The sequence below is a fragment of the Neopelma chrysocephalum genome, unplaced genomic scaffold (assembly GCF_003984885.1).
Source record: "Neopelma chrysocephalum unplaced genomic scaffold, ASM398488v2 Primary Assembly neopelma1_68, whole genome shotgun sequence".
NCBI classification, from domain to species: domain Eukaryota; kingdom Metazoa; phylum Chordata; class Aves; order Passeriformes; family Pipridae; genus Neopelma; species Neopelma chrysocephalum.
The window spans coordinates 6,756,641-6,774,008 of NW_020897727.1; the positions used below are offsets into that span (position 1 = coordinate 6,756,641).

Here is a 17,368-nt window from a genome sequence, read left to right on the forward strand (position 1 = left end):
TCACTGTTCCTGCTGTGAGATACACAGGTGCTGGCTGTAAGGTGCACCAGTAGCCCTGAGGTGTGTCTGCCCTGCCTGGAGAAACCTGGGAATCCTTTCCTACCTCCTCTTTATGGAGGCCACTGTAACCCCTGACGCATGAACAGAATCCTCTTCCTTTTTCCTGTCCTCTGCCCCAGGTTTTGCCTTTCCTTGGGGAATCTCCCAGTTCAGTTTCTCACATGTTGGCCCAGTTGTCCTGTAAGGGAACTCTTTTATGACCAGTGAAATGTCCTACCTGGACACCTGGTGGAGTGTTGAGGACAGGAGGGAATGGGCTGACACTCCAGGAACTGCTTTTCCCCACTCAGCCCCTCTCTCTCCTCAAGGCATCACTCCCTTCCCAGCAGAGCAGTGCTGTGTCCATAGGGACAACAGATGGGATCCAAGTGTGTGCTGCATCAAACAAGGGATGACTTGAGGTGCCACCAGGACTGGCTGTCCTTGTGCAGGGAAATCCAGGTGCCAGGGGTATTGCACTGGCAGGGACATCATCAGGGAGCCAAATCCCAGGAGAGCAGGGCTGGGATCTGCCAGGATAATTAGAACGGAAGGAGGATTAAACAGAGCAGGCTGCCAGGGGGGTGGAATTGTCAAGGGAAAAACGTGTTTGATAGGGAGGGACCTTCCCCACAAACTAACAGGTGAGAGTTGAAAACAAACCCTTTCTTGATGACCTGGGAAAAGGGAAAACAAAGCAAACCCTTTATTGATAACCTGGGAGAGAATCTGTCGTGCTCAGTCACCCTGGGGTCACTGGGTGAGTTCACCTTGGTCTCGTGGGCACTTGATCCTTTGTGTGTGATGAGTCCATGTCTCTGTGTGCAGAGTTTTGGGGAATCTGCCACTGAGTTGCACGTGCAGATTTTGTTTGAATTATTTTTTTTACTAATTTACTTTTGTTTGAAAAATAGTAGCTTTAAAATCACAGCAACTGTGCACAGGACCCCAGTCCAGGGGAGAACACACTTCTTGCCAGATTTACTTCACCATTTCTTCCCTTTGCAAATTCAGGGATACACACTGACAGGATTTTTTCCCTGGAGCTGAAGCTGGATTGCAGCAGTGCCAAGGATGAAGGTTCACTTTGTACAGGGAAAGATTCTCCCTCACCCTTCTCTGGTAGAGGGGAACTAGAGGCATCTGCTGGCAAATTCCTTGTTTGCCTTGATCTCATCCTTCCTCCTGCAGTCCAGGTTCATTCGTGGTCTGGTTTGTATTGGCAAAACTTCCACTCCCTTGCTCCAGCAATACCACCAGGTGGGTGGATCCAACCAGCACTAAACATCCCAGAGCAGCTGTGGCTGCCCCATTCCTGGAAGTGTCCAAGGCCAGGCTGGATAGGGCTTGGAGCAATGTGGGATAGTGAAAGGTGTCCCTGCCCATGGCAGGGGATTAGAACTCAATGATCTTTAAGGTCCCTTCCAACCCAAACCCCCCTGTGGTTCTATGATCCTACAGCTGATGCAGTTCATGTAGGGGCTGTGCAAGGAGTTGATGTGTTTCCCTAAACCAGGAAACCCTGCCACAGTGTCCGGATTGTGCAGGGCCCCTGTTCTGTGCACACACCTCACCCACAGGCCCCAAAGCTGCAGCACAGGCAGGAAATCCCATCCTGCCTCTGCTCAGTTCCACCTTGGCACAAACCCTTGGAGCCAACCTCACCCTCTGACAGCTTCCAAAAATTCCTGCTTTCCCCCCCTCCCTTAACTTGGCAAAGCCTGTCAGGATGTGCAATTAGTCCTTAGGTTTCAATTAAGACCTTCACCATCCATCCGACATCGTTTCTCCTGTTGCCCCTCCCCTTCTGTTGCAGTCTGGATGGTTTTTTCCCAGCAGCACTTCCCAGCTCCACACGAGGTAAATAGATGCTGCCACAGCTCAGTATCTCTGGAAGATCAGGCCCTGGAGAGTCCCAGAATCTGGGTCTCGGGTACAGCAACCCAGACGCCAGATGGGCTGGTGAGAAGCTGACGTGGCAGGAGCAGGCAGAGGGTTTCGTCTTCATTCCCTTCCTTCCTTCTTGTCTTCCCCAGGGATGCACTGACAGACCAGCCCATCCCTCACACAGGTGGGGTCTGGCCGAGGTCCCGAGTCTCCCTGGGGAGGGACAGGTGCCCTTTTCCCAGTGGATCTGCTGTGACAGCAGGTGGGATGGTTCCCTGAGCCCCAGCCCCTCCTCGTGCTTCGGGTTCTGCTGTAGGAACATAAAAATTCCATTGCAGCCTAAAAAATGATCTAGACCTCAAGTGTCCACGTGCATCTGCCAGCATGGACATATAACAGCAGGTCTGGACAATTTCCATGGATTTATGTGCCCTATTGATAGACATTTTAATGTGCCTCAGGTAGATCTGCAGGAACCAGGGCTCATAAGACAGGGAAATACACTGAATTACCTCTCTCTCTGGGCTACTTCTCTAGAATATTTCTGGCCTTGGGCAAAGGTGAAAAGCCCAGGACTAAGAAAAATTGCTCAGCTCCCCAGGATTAAGAAAGGCATCATTATTTTTTAACCACGTGGTTTGGGAGCCAATTAATATTAGTCCTTGACTGTCTTTCCTACTGAGCTTGACTGGAACAGAGAAATTAAAAATCCACATTGGATTTGTGCTGGTCCAGGGGCAAGAACAGCAATAACTTGTCAGTCTACCAGTGGGGAAAACGAGTCAGGGAATCACTAGGACTTTTATTGGACTGGTAATGAGGCGTTTTTGTGCTGGTTTATATGTATCTAAATATCCTACTGTGTTCACAGGGATCTGTTTAACCAGCTCCTGATGGGGCCTTTGTGTCATGTGCACTTGAATGTCCAAAAAAAACCCCTCCTCCTCAGGAGTCTTTTCCAAGAGTAAAACCAGACTCACAAACCCCAGGGTGAGTTCCCAGGGCTGCAATCACAACGTGTTGTTATTTGGCTCGTTTCGAGTGTGCAGAGACCATTCAAGAGGGAAAAAATGATGACTAAGGACCCGAAAGGGAAAACCAAAACAACAAAAAAAAAGCAAGAGGTGGGAAGATGATGGACAGTTACTGTGGAAATTTAAATTTCAAAGTTCTCCTTTCCCCTGTCCACCCATAGCCCTCTGCCTGGAAAGGGAAAGGAAGGAAAAGAGGAGGAAAAGCTGCGACAGGAGGGAATCAGACCATGTAAGGAAAAGAACTGAATTTAACTGGCACATGCTCTAATCCTTAGTTTATTTCTGGTTAAAAATATAGCAATCCAGTGCAGTGTAATAAGAAATCTGCTGAAAAGGTAGCAGAGAAACAGCTAAAACAGAAGCAAAGCAAAGCTGAGTCCACAAATCCGGGCTGTATCCAACAACTCTGGATGTGAATGTCCAGGAGGGATTTCCCCCTCCTTTCCCACCCCCCCAAATATCCATGTGAGGGTTTCATCCCACCCTCGGGTGCTGCCACACTCGCACAGAGCTGCAGTGGGGAGAACTGAGGGTGGAATTTGGTCCCTGGACGTACCAAATCCCAAAGGAGCCACTGGAATTGTGCCTGGTGGTGGTGGATCACCGGCAAAGCCGATCTCCACCTGGGGGGAGGGAATAGTCCCTTGGGAAAGCGAGGGGCCATCGGCCACTTCCAAGGAATGGAGCTGAGACCGCACTGGGATTGGGACCATGACAGCTCAGAACAGGGATACGGCATCTTTAATGAGTATGCAGATTATCCGTGGGGAAGGGGAGGGGACAAAATCAAGGCAGGCATAGTACAAAGATGGTAGAAACAAATTAAGTGACATAGAAAAAAAAAAAAGAAAGAAAAGAATACATCCTTAGAGGCTGCCATTGCCAATGATGGTTGGTTGGATTTTCTTTTTTTTTCTTTTTTTTTTCTTTTTTTTTTTTTTTACAGGGACATGTTGGAAGCTGGAATATACATCCTGCATTACAAAGTGCAAAATACTACATGCTCAGAGCCCAAGCATGATGTCTGAAACAGTCCACAGCAAGATGTAAGAGACAAACCCACCACCCTCTCCCTCCTCTCTGGGACATGCTCCAGTGCTCCTCCCCAGATGCCTTGGAAAAACAGGTTTATTTTTGCTTGGTTTTGTTTTATTGTTATCCCAAGTGGGTCGGAATTGAGCCCTCTCTCTCCTGTCCCTCCCCACCAATCTGCTCCCCAGCATCTACAGGCTTTGGGATGGGATGGGATGGGATGGGATGCTCCTCACCAGCACGGCACAATGACCAGCAAGTTGGGTTGCTGACGGTGCCTCCAAGTTTTTTTTTTTTGGGGAATCCAGGGACACATTTTTACCCAGGAATAATTGACTGTGAATTAAAAGTAGCACTGGGTGTTTTTCCAGCCTTGCCATGTCAGGGAGCAGCCTGGGGAGGAGGAGTGAAGGCAGGAGGGTGGTGGGCCTGCTGCTCACACCTCATGTTCCCTATTCCCCCCCTGCCCCAAGGAATTTTGGGAAAGGCCAATTGCTGCTTTGTTTTGAAAACAAATACCAAAATGGGGCCCCTTCTCCCATCTTTTCCATCCAGACAGGGTTCATGCCTTCCCTGTGCTCCTTCTCTCCTCCTTCTTACAGCAACATTCCTCCATTTCCAAAGGGAGAAAAGCATGGTTTTGCTTTTCTCTCCCATTTGTCATTAAAGCTGTTGTGGATTTCCTTGGGAAACTCAGCCTGGAGCGTCCCAGCACCCGTACATACATCAAACAGACTCTCCCCATGGTCCCCCCATCTCATTTCCAGTTTGGGGTTCATTACTGTTGTTATGACCATATTTTTTTTTTGGAGAAGAGGTGAGGGGAAGGGAAACGAGGTTTTCTTTTGTTGGGATTCCTTCTCATCCTTCCCAGTGTTGGGGGGGCAGAGTGTTGATAGCATTTTGCCATGCCACACAGCATAGTGTTATACAAGCAAAGAATTTTGGCTAAAATCCAAAAAACATTACCCAGGAAAAAAGGCAAACTGTGAGTGAGACTCGATCGTTTGTTGTTCTTCTGTGAAAAGACTTGGAAATTGTCGGAGGACAGTTCGAGTTACGATTTTTCCCTTTGTTTTGTTGTTGTTGTTTGGTTCCGGTTTGTTTTTGTTTTTTGTTTGTTTTTTTTTTCCCCCATTCATACATGTAACTGTTATTTTTGCAAACAAGACAGTCTTGAATTAGATGAAAAAGTTAATAAACAAAATGGCGACTCCAATATTTAGTAAGATCACCATGACTACCAGGATGGGAGCTGAACCCTGGAAGAGAAAGAGAAGGAGAGGAGTTAGAACGTTGGAATTCTGCCCAAGGCTGCCTTGTAGCAGGGTCAGGAGCTGTGTGGGGTCCAGGCAGGTCTGTGGATGGGCAAACCCTGATTTACACCCCAGCAAATGATCCCAAAGTGCCCAGAAACCCTTGGTGAATTTTTTTAGGCTGCCAAGCAAACACCTGGATGCACCCACTGACCAAGACATGGACTTCCCTGTGTCATTCCCACAGGAAATCTGGCCTTAAAAAAATGAAATTGGTTGTTTACCAGGTGGTCAATGAAAAGGAAGAAAAAAACCCATTTATTGGATCATACAGGTGTTTGGGGATGGTTTGGAGGAGTCTCCACAGGACATTTCCCAGTAAACACAATTGTTTCTCCAGGCCTCCTGGTCATGGCAAACATCAGGCCAGGACACAGTGATCTGTGTTCAGGCAACATTTTGGAATAGCTGTAATAACCTTTTCTGAGGTTTATAAGAACCAAATAAAGCTCCTGGGAACTACCTGGAAGTGTTCAAGGCCAGGTTGGACGGGGCTTAGAGCAACCTGGGATAGTGGAAGTTGTCCCTGCCCATGGCAGGGGGTGGAACTGGATGAGCTTTAAAGTCCCTCCCAACCCAAACCATTCCATGATTGTGTGATTCTGCCTGGAAACCACTGCAGGAACCCTGGCCCATGGAACACCCACCACAGCCTGGGCTGAACATCCCCCCAGGAGCATCCATTGCTTTCCACTGAGCATAAGGACAGCCCAGACAATTGTGTGGGACATGATGAGGATGTGGCTCTTGGACCCCATTAGAATCCCAGGAATGACAGAAAGGGACCCCTCAGCATGGGGACTGCAGACAACCCTCCAACACATCTTTGTGCAGAACATTGGTCAGAAAAACATCCATGGCATCACCTTATCCCTGTCACCCCATCCCTGTCTCCTCATCCCTGTCACCAAACATTCCCTGTCCCAGAATGTTAACGTGGCTCACACCAGGGTGAGCAATCTTGTGTGCAGGTAGGTGGTAGCTATTTCTTGGAGTAGCTGGGATCCTCAGCTATTCCTGCTGCAGCCGAGCTGTGCCAGCTTTAACCGCCTGGAATGCTCTAAATCCTTTCTCCAGGCTCCCGTCCTCCTCCTAACGCTCCTGTGGCTGCTGGGAGGGCTCGGGGCAGGGGTGGGTGCCCTTTGGGAGCTTTCCTTATGCCACTCTGCAGAGCTGCTGGAAAATAAAAGGGAAAAACACTCTCCTTGCTGGCCAGAGCTCGTTTCATTCCGAGCAGGCTGATTCAGTTCGCAGTTGGGAGTGGGTGGGAGCGAGGATGCTGGAGCTCTCTGGAAAGGCATATTTGTAGCTTAGCAACAGGGTCAAAGACAGCCAACCAACGGAGGGATTGTGGAGAGCCTCTCCTGGCAGCCAGGTATCCACGCCCGGCTGCTTCCAAAGGCAGAAACCGCCCCCTTGTTGCCAGTCCTCCCCCTTCCCCAGCCCGGCCGCTGCCAAGCCCCGCGCCGGCGTTATTGGGATGGGGGGGATTAGCTGCATTTCACAAGATTATTGGGTTTTACCATTTCTGAGCCCGTGGTAATATAATAACAGATTGCAGGCGATTAGCACTGTCATTGTTGCTGTTGGCAGGGCACGGGGACACAGGGAATGCTCTCGGATCCCTCGGCCCCGCAGGCAGGGAGGGCTCAGCCGTGCTTCCATCGGCCCTGGGCCACTCGGTGGTTGAGCTCCCTGCCAAAAAAGCAGCAAATATTTGTGCCCCTGCTCTGCTCACACCACTAGACCCTTCCAATTCCCTGGTGTTCCTCACAAATGCTTTGGGATGGACCTGCTGGGCTGATGGAGATCACAACCCTTCGGTACTGCTGTTCACAGGATGCTGGTGGGATGTATCCAGGGATACACTTCTTTGGTCTCTTTCCCCAGTAACAAGCAGTAGGACAAGAGGAAACAGCCTCAGGTTGCACCAGGGGAGGTTTGGATTGGATATTAGGGAAAAATTCCTCACCAAAAGGATTGTCCACCCAGGGCAGTGGTGGAGTCCCCATCCCTGGAGGGATTTAAAAGCCCTGTGGATGTGGCATTTGAGGACATGGGTTAGTGGTGGCCTTGGCAGTGCTGGGGGATGGTTGGACTTGATCTTAGAGTGTTTTCCAACCTAAATGATTCCACAGTTCTATGATTTACACACCAGTCCATCGAAGCCGTGCCCTCATCTGGAAGAATGGGGGGAGCCAACACCCACTTCCATTGGCAGCACCTTCCTTCCCCTGCACGGATGTTTTGCTCGGTTCCCTGGCTCAGTCTGTGCCTGTTTGCATCCTGCATCCCCTTTTGCAGTGCAGAGGCAGGAGAAAATCCTTCCTTTGCCACTGCATGGGTGGGATCTTCCACATTTGCCAGCAAAAGCATCCCAGGAATAGGATGACCAGGGAGGGGAGGGGTCTCTGTGAACTGAACAGCTCTGTCTGTCTGACAACTCACAAATTCTGCTTCCTTTTAACAGTTCCTTCCTTTTTAACACCCTCTTCCCTGTGCCAGCTCCATGGAGGGCTCTCCAGGCAGGAATGGCAGGTAGGGCTGCTCCCTCGGTGTGGGGCTGGAGCCCTGCCCACGGCAGCTGGTGGATAAGCAGCTTTGAGACTCCAAAGCTTCTGTTTTAGCTCCAATTACGAATCCTGCTGCACCTCTAAACCCTTATGTCTGGCTTATTTCTATCTTGTCAGGTCTTTGTGCCTTCACCTCTGCTCAGAGGAAACACTTGCCCTTCTCTCCTTTGATGGCCTGGGATATGTGTCATCCAAGAAGTGATTCCTGCTCGGTGCCTGGGCAGGAGATGAATCAGTTATGGAGCTCTGCTTTGGAAGAGATGTTTTGCTGAGCCCAGCCTGACCATAGGTCACTGAACTCCCTTTTGCTGCAGTTCCAGTCATTGTTTTAGAACAAGTGGCCTTTACAACTCTTCCCACCACATCCCAAGCCTCTAACAGGAGCCACCGCCTTCGGAAAGAAGAGACAGAGCCCTTGATTTGAAACTCTGGGTTGTCTGGTGGGGCTTTATCTCATCTTCAGCCTCCTATAGAATCACGGAATGGTTTGCGTTGGAAGGGACCTTAAAGATCATCTCATTCCAACCCCCTGCCACAGGCAGGGATCTCCTGGAGCCCGAAGAAAACCCTGAGGCCAGTTGGGCCTATTTCCTGAGCTGGGCTTTGTGTGTCAAAGCAAGAAGCTCCGACACTCTCTTTAGCCCTGCAATAGGAAATTGTGAAATCAGGCTGTCAGGAGCTGGGAGATTTGGTTAAACCACCCTTCCTGCCAGCCAGGAGCCAGGCTCGGCTCTGGAATGCCGTTCTGCCTCCCAGCTCCGTGCCCGCCCGTCCAGAACCCGCTTCCCTGGGAGGCAGACGCCAGTTGGCAGCGTCCTCTCACCCAATTTTAGCTGTCTAAACGTTAGACATCCAGCCTGCACTCCCCATCCAGGCTGTCTGGAGCCCAAGTGACGTGGGATGAATCCCACCCAGCATGGCTACCAGCCTGGCTCCGGGAAAGGAAACATTCCAGCAAGCTCTGGTGTGCCCAAGCATCCTCCGGCGAGAATTTCACCAGCAAATCCAGGCTGGGACTTTTTATTTTTATTTTATATAACTAGATCCTTGGAGTGCTTCACAGGAGAAGGAAAACATCTGCCAAGGATGGGCAACGCACATTAGCTGGGCAAAAGGGTCCTTCTGTATCAACAGGGAGAGTCTCCAAGGAATTCTTAGATTTCCTTCCAAGCTTAAAGAACAGAAACTTAGACCTAAACTCATGGATACACTAAAATATGAATAAACTCTTGCTATGGCACAGGAGTAATAACAGTAATTGTAGCTGTAGAGTAATTTCTGCCCCTCTGTCTTGTTTGTTTTTATCCTGTAACTGTTGTGTAGCAACTCAAGAGTCTTACTGGGAATACGAGGGACAGCTGGTTTACAAATGCAATTGTAGCATAATTAATTTAAGCATTAACAATCCATTATTATCTGTTATCACAGGGTACAAGCTCTGCCTCTCTGCCATGGAAACTATAGTGCAGGTTACCTAGGAATCCCTCTGGGATCTATTAAGTGTAATTACTAAGGACTTGGATCAGCAAAAAAAACTATATATGCACCGTTTTCCAGCCTCAGCACTGCGGAAAGTGCTGCAAACTTAGCAGCTCCATGACATTTGTGCTGAATTGTCACATAACTGCCAGGAACAGGCTCTGTGAAATGGGTGAGGAGCATTTAGCAAAGGAAACATCAGGGATTCACTTTGCTTTCTCCAGTGGATTGCAGCATCTCCCGTGACTCCGGGAAGGGGCCCAGGAGATGCCAAACGTGCCTGTGTGAGTGAAACTGAGTTGGATGGGATGGAAAACCTGCTTCTGGGGGAAAATAAGGCTAAAACCATGAGGATTTATCCCAAGAGGGTGCCTGTTAGTGAACTGGTTTGTGCCCCCTGGTTCAGTCCTCAGTTTAGAGGTGCTGGGAGAGAACTCTGTCTACAGTTTGTTTATGTGTGTTTGGAGTTCTGTGTCTGTTTTTAAGATTTTTGGTTCTTGTGCACTCAAAAGTTGGTGTTTGACCCCAAATTTTTCCAAGCTAAACAATGTGGAATTGGGTTCAAACCCCTAAATTGAATCCAGGATGACAAGAGCAGAGTCAGCAAGGTGCTCCCTCAGGAACATCAAAGGGCCCTGGAGATAAAAAGGGTTTGAAAAAGGACCCTGTCAAGCGAAACATCCCATTTCTCTGTGAACATTATCTACCTCCTGTTGTTACACGTCACACCTGCGATGCCTGAACACGAGAGAGATTAGAGCAGGAACAGTTTCTGGTTATTATTTGAGACAACCCCAAAAAGGTTTGCTCTGCACACACTGCAGCCCCTGGGGCAACACTCAGCCCTGCCTCATTCCAGAGGGGTGAGAGGATGGCAAGAGGGCTCCTCTGCCTCCTTATTCCCATGTAATTATGGCTTCTATTTGTCTGGACACGCAGGTCCCACGGCCATTTGGGATTAGGGCTGAATCTGGTTGAGATGAGAGAAATAAGGAAACCCAGGGATGCCTTTGTTAGGAGACCTGGGGATGGCTCCTGATGGGGAAAAAATAAATGGAAAAACCTGAAGCTGGAAGACTAAAACCACAGGGATAAGCCATGGGGTTCAATCCCAGGGAGGTTAATGCTAAACAAGTCCCCACATGCCTTTCCCAGCAGACTGGTCCCAAGGCAGACAGATGAGAGCATCTCCGTGCACAACCCAAACAGTGGGTGCCTCTTTGGGGCAGAAAAAACACCCAGTTCTTATTTTTAACTCATTTTACAATCTCTAGGGCTAAAAGTGCCCAACTTCTCTGAAGAAAACACACCAGCTCGAGGTCAATCCCCTCAAGAATAACCCCACAGCGCTGGAAAAGGGGAGCATCCCTCATGGCATCAGTGGGGAGGTGCCATTTCTGGCGCTCCATCCCCTCCTCCCCGTCCCGTGCTGAGCCCCCTGCCCTGATCCCTCCCTCGGCTCCCTCCGGCTGCGCGGAGCACTCGGCAGATCCCTGCTCCTGCTGCAGATTGGCTGCCTCCTCCTCACTTTCCCCAGCGACAGCGAAACCTGCTCGGAATATCTTGATGGCAAATACGCCCCTCGCTCGCCGCGCGAGGGAGGGAGATGCTGCAGCTGCTGGAATCCCTCCCCGCCTCCCCCGCGGGGACCTGGGGGGGACAGGGGGGTCTCTTGGAGATCCCTCACCCGGGAGATGCCTCTAAACTGCCTTTGCTGCAGTTTTTTTCCGCGGGTTTGTTCGCGGGAGGAGGCAGCAAACAGCTGAGAGCGCTGGGATTTTATCCGCCAGCATGTGACGGTGCAAGGAAATGTCAGGGGTGGCTGGGGTGGGGGTTTTTTTGGCTCCTGCCCTCCCATCGGTCTCGATGCGATGAGACAGCGGGATTTTAAAGGGCCAAGTCTCGAGCCTACTCACGTCTCCAGGGTGCCTTTAGTGAGACCACGACGTGTCCCTGGAAGTCTCCACCTAAACGGCCGTGATTGCTCCTGCTAAACGAGGACAGGCAGATGAATCAGGCTCCGTTCGTGCCTGAGCACCGGCCCTTCCCGCGGGCCTGCTGAGCTCCTCTGTGCCCACAGCCCTTCTTTTCCCTCTCAGAAGCTGCAGATGTTCAGCACCTGCAGAAAAGGAGATCTGGTCTCTTTTTTTTTCCCCCAGCCCTACAATGTGCTGTGTTTCGTGCTGATGGATAAAAGGGTTGCTGGCGTTTTAGAACGCCACTTTCCTTTCTCAGTCTCTCAACAATTCCTTTTTTCCTTTCCCATTTTAGATCTCCTCAAAGGCTCCAGGAACCTGTGAAGCATCCAGGCACAGGCTTGAGCTTTGTGCCTTGTGGGCCTTTAAGGATGGAAAGGATGGTGACGTTCCTATAAATCCCTTAATCCGACAACACTGACACCGGTCCCGGCACGTTGGTTCCCGTTTCCCTCTGCCCCAACACTGACAATTGATGGGAGTTTGTTCTGTGCATGAGGGGTCAGTGCACACAGAGACACAGAGAGATCAGGTGGCTTTAAATGTAATTTTAAAGCATTTGTGTGGCTTCAGCACTGGCTCAATGACCCCGAAACCCCCAAATCCCCTGAGAGCGAACACCAAGCAGGGCTGAATTTCATCAGTGTTATTGAGTAGTGGCCTCAAGAAATGACCTTCCTAAGAGTATTTTTCAATTACTTACGTGCAGCTCCAACAAATGGGAGCTTCTTTAAAAGGACTGGTGAAAAATGACAGAGAAAAGTTCCCACAGCTCATAGAGCAACCTGTAAGTCTGACTCCTCCCTGGAGTGTGCATCCCTACATGTGCAGGGATGGAAAAGGCTGGATACAAGGGACCTCACAGCTGGTCCGGAGAAATCAAGAGCAGTGTTTTTTTGGGGTGTGTTTTTGTAAGCCCTGCATCCCGAGCCTTCTCTGGTGAGCACTGCCAGAGGTGTGCCTTCTCTGGAAGCTGGACCTGGCACTTCAACACAGAGCCAGCTCACTGGGCTCATTGATGGCTTGTGTAGAGCTGGTTTATGGCAGATTATTTTTAAAACAAGCTAAGCTGGGAGGGTGACCTCAGTTCGGCACAGGGATACTCCAGGTAGGGCAAAAATAGCCCTACTCAGCTCCAAGCATCCTTCCTGCTCATTGGCAGGCACCTTTCTGGAACAGCCCAGCTGCCTGGGAGATGAGAAATGCCCTTTGCAGGGAGCAGCTTCCCAGATGGCAGTGCTGTGGATCCCAGGGAAGCAGGCTGTCATGCAAGCTGAGGCAGTGTGGGCACACACACACACACACACACACGGACACGCGTGTGCAGCCGGCCCTGTCCCGGAGCCGACGCTCACCAGGGAGGATGAAGGGAAGGGGCATTGCAGCCTAGTGTGAGAAATGGAGATTTTGGGGAAACTGGGGAGCCTTCATTCTGTGTGGAGAGATCTGGAGCATGAGCAGGATGCAGTGGATTTTTGCAGGATTAAGTGTGTGAATGTTCCACGTTGCTGAGCGCACACACGGAGGTGGATGTGGGGACTGTGGGATAAATCTTTCCCCCTTAGTCTGACCCTCCTCTTCCTCAGGGACTCACCACACTCACCGAAATTTGAATTGCTTTGAGGGCCTTGATGGCAGGTGCAGGCAAGGTCATGGGTTTAGGCAGGAGGTTGGAACACACATCTCTGTACCTCCCATTCCTCTCCTACACCTTCCCCTGCTCCTCTCCGACCACCCCCTCCCTGCCAGGCCCCTGGAACCAAACCCTGCTAGCACCGTGCAATTCCTGCTAGAACAAATTGTTGCTGGCATTGTAGGTTATTTAAATCCACATATTATCTCTTCCTCTGTATTACATTAGCTTCCTCCCAAACCTTCGCCATCTGTTCCACCCTCGGTTATGAATGTGAGAAAACTGAACATGCTGCTCCACAGCTACAGCACTTCACAAGTATGATGTGCATCCTAATGGCTTTTCTATGCACTTTTCCATGCAGGCTGTGCCCCTTCCTAGTGCCCAGGACTCCCTGGAAATAGCCAGTGACATTGTGTTAGTGGCTATTTTCCTCCAGTGTTGTGGAGGGAGGTTTCTGTGTGAGGTGGAAGTCTCGGCAGCACGTCTGACATGGAGTGGGTGGGGAGAGACCCCAGGACTGTTTGTGCCAGAGATCTCCCGAAGATCGTGTGGCTCCCAGTGAGGAGAAACTGTGGTTTCATCCCTCCTTTGTGATTCATGTCTCTCCCAGCTCCCTGCTGCCACGGGAGGTCATGTTGTCAAAGATGCTGCAGCATCTGTGAGTCCCACGGACTTCAACAGGGTTGGTGTCTGTGCAATTACTGCTGCTGCTCTTCCCCTGTGAGAGCCTGTCAGGCTCCTAATGCTGCCTGTCATGTCTCCAGTGCTTCCAGGCATCCACACAGGCAGGTAAGGACAGCCTGGATGGTTCAGCACCCGCGGGTTGGCTCAGTGGGGTGTGCTCAGGGCTGAATTCACTGGAGCTCTGTGTTTTCTGGGCTGGCAGGACGTGTCCTGCAGAGCAGACACCAGCACACTCCGTGCTCAGCTCCCCCTCAGAGCCGTGTGGGTGCTCCCGAGCCTGCGCCGAGCTCACAGGATGAACAGGAAGGCAGAAAGCTCAGGGCTGTGTGTGTGGGGGGATTTATCCACAGCCACAGCAGGGAAGCTGTGGCAGATCTGTAGTTTAGTCCTTCCTGCATCCTGGCTGCTCCTGGGATGCAGATGCCACCACTCTCTCCTCTCTCCCACCTTTGGAGGTGCCAACACCTTGGCTGTGCTGGCAGAGTGCTGGAGGAGCAGGGATGCTGTAGGTATGGCAACAGGAATCATCCCTTACACACCACCATGCCTCGAGCCCAAATTTTCAGCGTGACTGACAAATCCATTTCAGTTCCATGACCCCAAACCACCAAGCACCATCCTCTGCTCCCCCGACAGGGAGATTTAGCTCCTTTCTTCTGCCAGAGCCTGAAATATCACTGCCTGAGCATTATAGGTTTTCCATTTCTCCTGTGTAAGTCTGGGATATCCAGCATGGGACCTGCAGCCCTGCCCTGTGTTTGGTACTGACTCAACAAGGGGCAATTTTGGGCAGTGGTGGCTTCCCCACTGCTCCCATCAGACCCCCATGACCTCTTCTAGCAATGCCAAAGCAACAGGGAGAACAAGTCAGGAAGTAAGGAAGCTTCTCAGTGATAAATCCAGGAATCATCAAAAACCAGGATTGCAAAGAACCTGAAAATCACACAGCTCAGCCTCCTCCCAAGGAGGTTCAGCTCTGCCCAGGTTCCATCTGAGCTGCTGATGGCCAACCAGGTCTTAGACCCCCTCCTCCCCCCCATCCACCACAGCCTCCCCAGGCAATTAATTACAGCCTTCAACTCATTAGCGATGGCTAATGGCTCACCCCTCCTCTAAGGCTTGAATTTAAGCCCATTAATTCTGTTCATCGAGAACAGATTATTCCCTTCCACTTTGCAGCAGCTTTTATGTGTTTGAAGATCACTCTGTCTCCTCTCCTCTGGCCTGAACACCTCCTGCTCTTCCCAGCAGCCACTTAATATCCAAAGTATCCTTATCCCTCCCAAAATGAGGAGCCCAGGGCGGGATGTCTCATGAGGGGTTGTCCTCCACACGCTCCTGGACCACTGTGAAGTTCTGTTGCCATAACCAAAACACAAGGAATCATCACCAATGCCTTGTCTACTCCTGCAGCTTTTCCACCAGATTCCCAGCAATAATGGATTTTTACCAGGGGCTGGGCTGCAAAACAAACTCAAACTTGCTGCTCACATCCTCCAGTGAAAATCTTGCTGTTCCCATCACAACAGTCTGCAGGGAAAACCCCATAGGATGGGAGAAGTGAGGAGGGGGGATTCAAGGCAAAAACTGACAATAATTCAGGTTTTTCAGTTTTCCTTCCCATCCCAGACCCACAACAGCACCAAGTTTCTCCACCAGATTTCCACACGCGGTTTCTCCTACTCACCGTACTGGATTTGAGCGCATCCCCACTGTCCTCTTCAGATTCTAGTGCAACAGGTAAAGATTTCTGTGGCGGGGAGAAGGTTAAGTCCCACCTTAGTAGCCGAGGTTCAGCTTTGTCCCCGAATCTCAGGTTTTCCAGTTTCTGCACCGTGGGCTCTGCAGAGGAAGCTGGCCTGAAATTCTCTTTGTTCTGGGACTTAGACCTCAGTCTCTGAACCCCGAAGCCCCGCTCTTCCCCACGGTGGTCGTCAGCCATGCTCCTGCAGGCTCCCCCTTTGCTGTAGTGTCTTTTTTGGGTGTGAATCTCTTGCATATAAGAATCCATCCTCATGAGGGGCTTCATCTCCATCTCGTAATTGCTCATCTTCTCCTCGTCCAGCTCAAGCAGTTTGGAGCTCCCTGAGCTGTGGTTGTGGGACCTGTGGTGGGAAGTCCATGAAACCGTGGCAGGGGAATCTGTCCACCTCTCTCTTTGCTTGTGGTTGGAGGCCGAGTGTTTGTGTCCTCCACTCCGACCTCTGTAGTCTTCAGGGGCGGGGGCCGCCCCGGCGCGCAGGGTCCCGCTTCTCACGCCGCGCGTCCCGCCGGCCTTCTCTTCGCTGCTCCAGCTGTTGGGTCGCAGGTAATCCCCGCCACGCCCCTCCAGCAACATCTGGATCTCCCCACCCCTCTCTTCGTCCACCGAGACCTGCCTGGAGAAGTGGGCGCTCTTGTTCCTGCAGGAGGGGCCCAGGGGGGGCGTGGAGGAGGGGCTGGCAGGGAAGCTCTGCAGCGGGCTGTCGTCGGGGGTCAGGTCGGACGGGGTGGTCCCTTTGCGGTACAGCTCGGGGCTCTCCTGCTGGAGGGGGGTCCCGGTGGACAGGACCTCAATGTCATCGCTCGAGTTCTGGCGCTTCGGTCTCTGGCATTCGAGCCCTTTTTGTGCAGCCGTGAAGGGGGAGGAGAGAGGGGGAGAGAAAGGCGACAGGGTTATTTCTATTCTGTGGGTGCCCGCCGGGGTTTTCATCTCGCGGAACAGTGATGGATGGTGGGGAACAGCGGGGTGGGATCGGGACAGCAGCACCACAGCACAATAAACAGCTGCTGCCACTGGAGCAAGAGAAAGGCACCTCTGGTTTGACACCAAACCTGCCCTCACATCACCCCCAGCACCCGCAGAGCCGCCCGGTGCGAGCGGCTGCTGCCGGCACTGGAATGGTTTTGTAGCCCAGGGACATGGGGAAGCCACTAACGATGCAGAGCTGCTGCAGGGGGTTAGTATGGTTTTTTGGGATCCACCTGATCACCTTTTCCCATCAGTTCCCAATCTGGAAGCATGAGAAGGGAAATGTGGGATGTGGCTGGTGGCACACACACTCTGTGTGTGTGCTGGGTGTCACTGGGATCACCCTGTGTGTGCTGGGTGCCACTGGGATCACTGCATGCTCCTGGATGCCCCATGGATCATCCCATGCCAACAGCCCCCACACCTCTCCTGGATGGGAAACACCTCAGCTTTCGGCTGTGAGCTGCAGAAGGGAAATCTCACCTCGAAGGTTTCATAAGGAGATGGCCACATCTGGGCAGATGTGCAAGGAAAATCCCACAAATCTTTTATCCAAGAGCTTTCCTGTTCCACACAGACCAGGAGGACATGGACATTTCCCTCCTCAGCCCCCCTGGCTGTGCTGGAGAGGACACAGGTGGCTGTGCCTCACATACACAGGCAGGACCACGTACAACATACACCATCCTCCTTATTCCATCCTGCTGATGTCTCTCCATTCCCTTCAAACCCAGAGATTCCCCAGACAGTGTATCCCCAGGGACAGGGACTTCTAAGGGACTGAATGTCTTCTGCTGCTGAAGGAACACTTCGCTTCTCCGGACAGTAACAAAAAAACTCCAACTTGTTAATCATTGATGAAACACCGAATTATTTCAAGGCAGTTCAAGCTAATATGGTTAATTCTCATTTTCCCCTCTCAAGTTGTTCCCAGCTAAAGCCATGCTAAATTACGGGAATAATTTGATAAATATATTAAGT

General features: G+C 51.2%; 1 protein-coding gene across 1 annotated transcript in view; it reads right to left on the bottom strand.

The window, feature by feature from the left end:
• Window positions 1-3,207: 3,207 nt before the first annotated feature.
• The window catches only part of JPH3 (junctophilin 3), a 55,746-nt gene continuing 41,585 nt past the window's right edge, over window positions 3,208-17,368 (bottom strand). The window contains exons 4-5 of the mRNA XM_027685113.1: window positions 15,344-16,257; window positions 3,208-5,254 (exon numbers count right to left, since the gene is read on the bottom strand). Of these exons, the coding sequence (XP_027540914.1) occupies window positions 5,174-5,254; window positions 15,344-16,257 (995 nt within the window). The 3' untranslated portion in view covers window positions 3,208-5,173. The remainder of the gene's footprint in view (window positions 5,255-15,343; window positions 16,258-17,368) is intronic.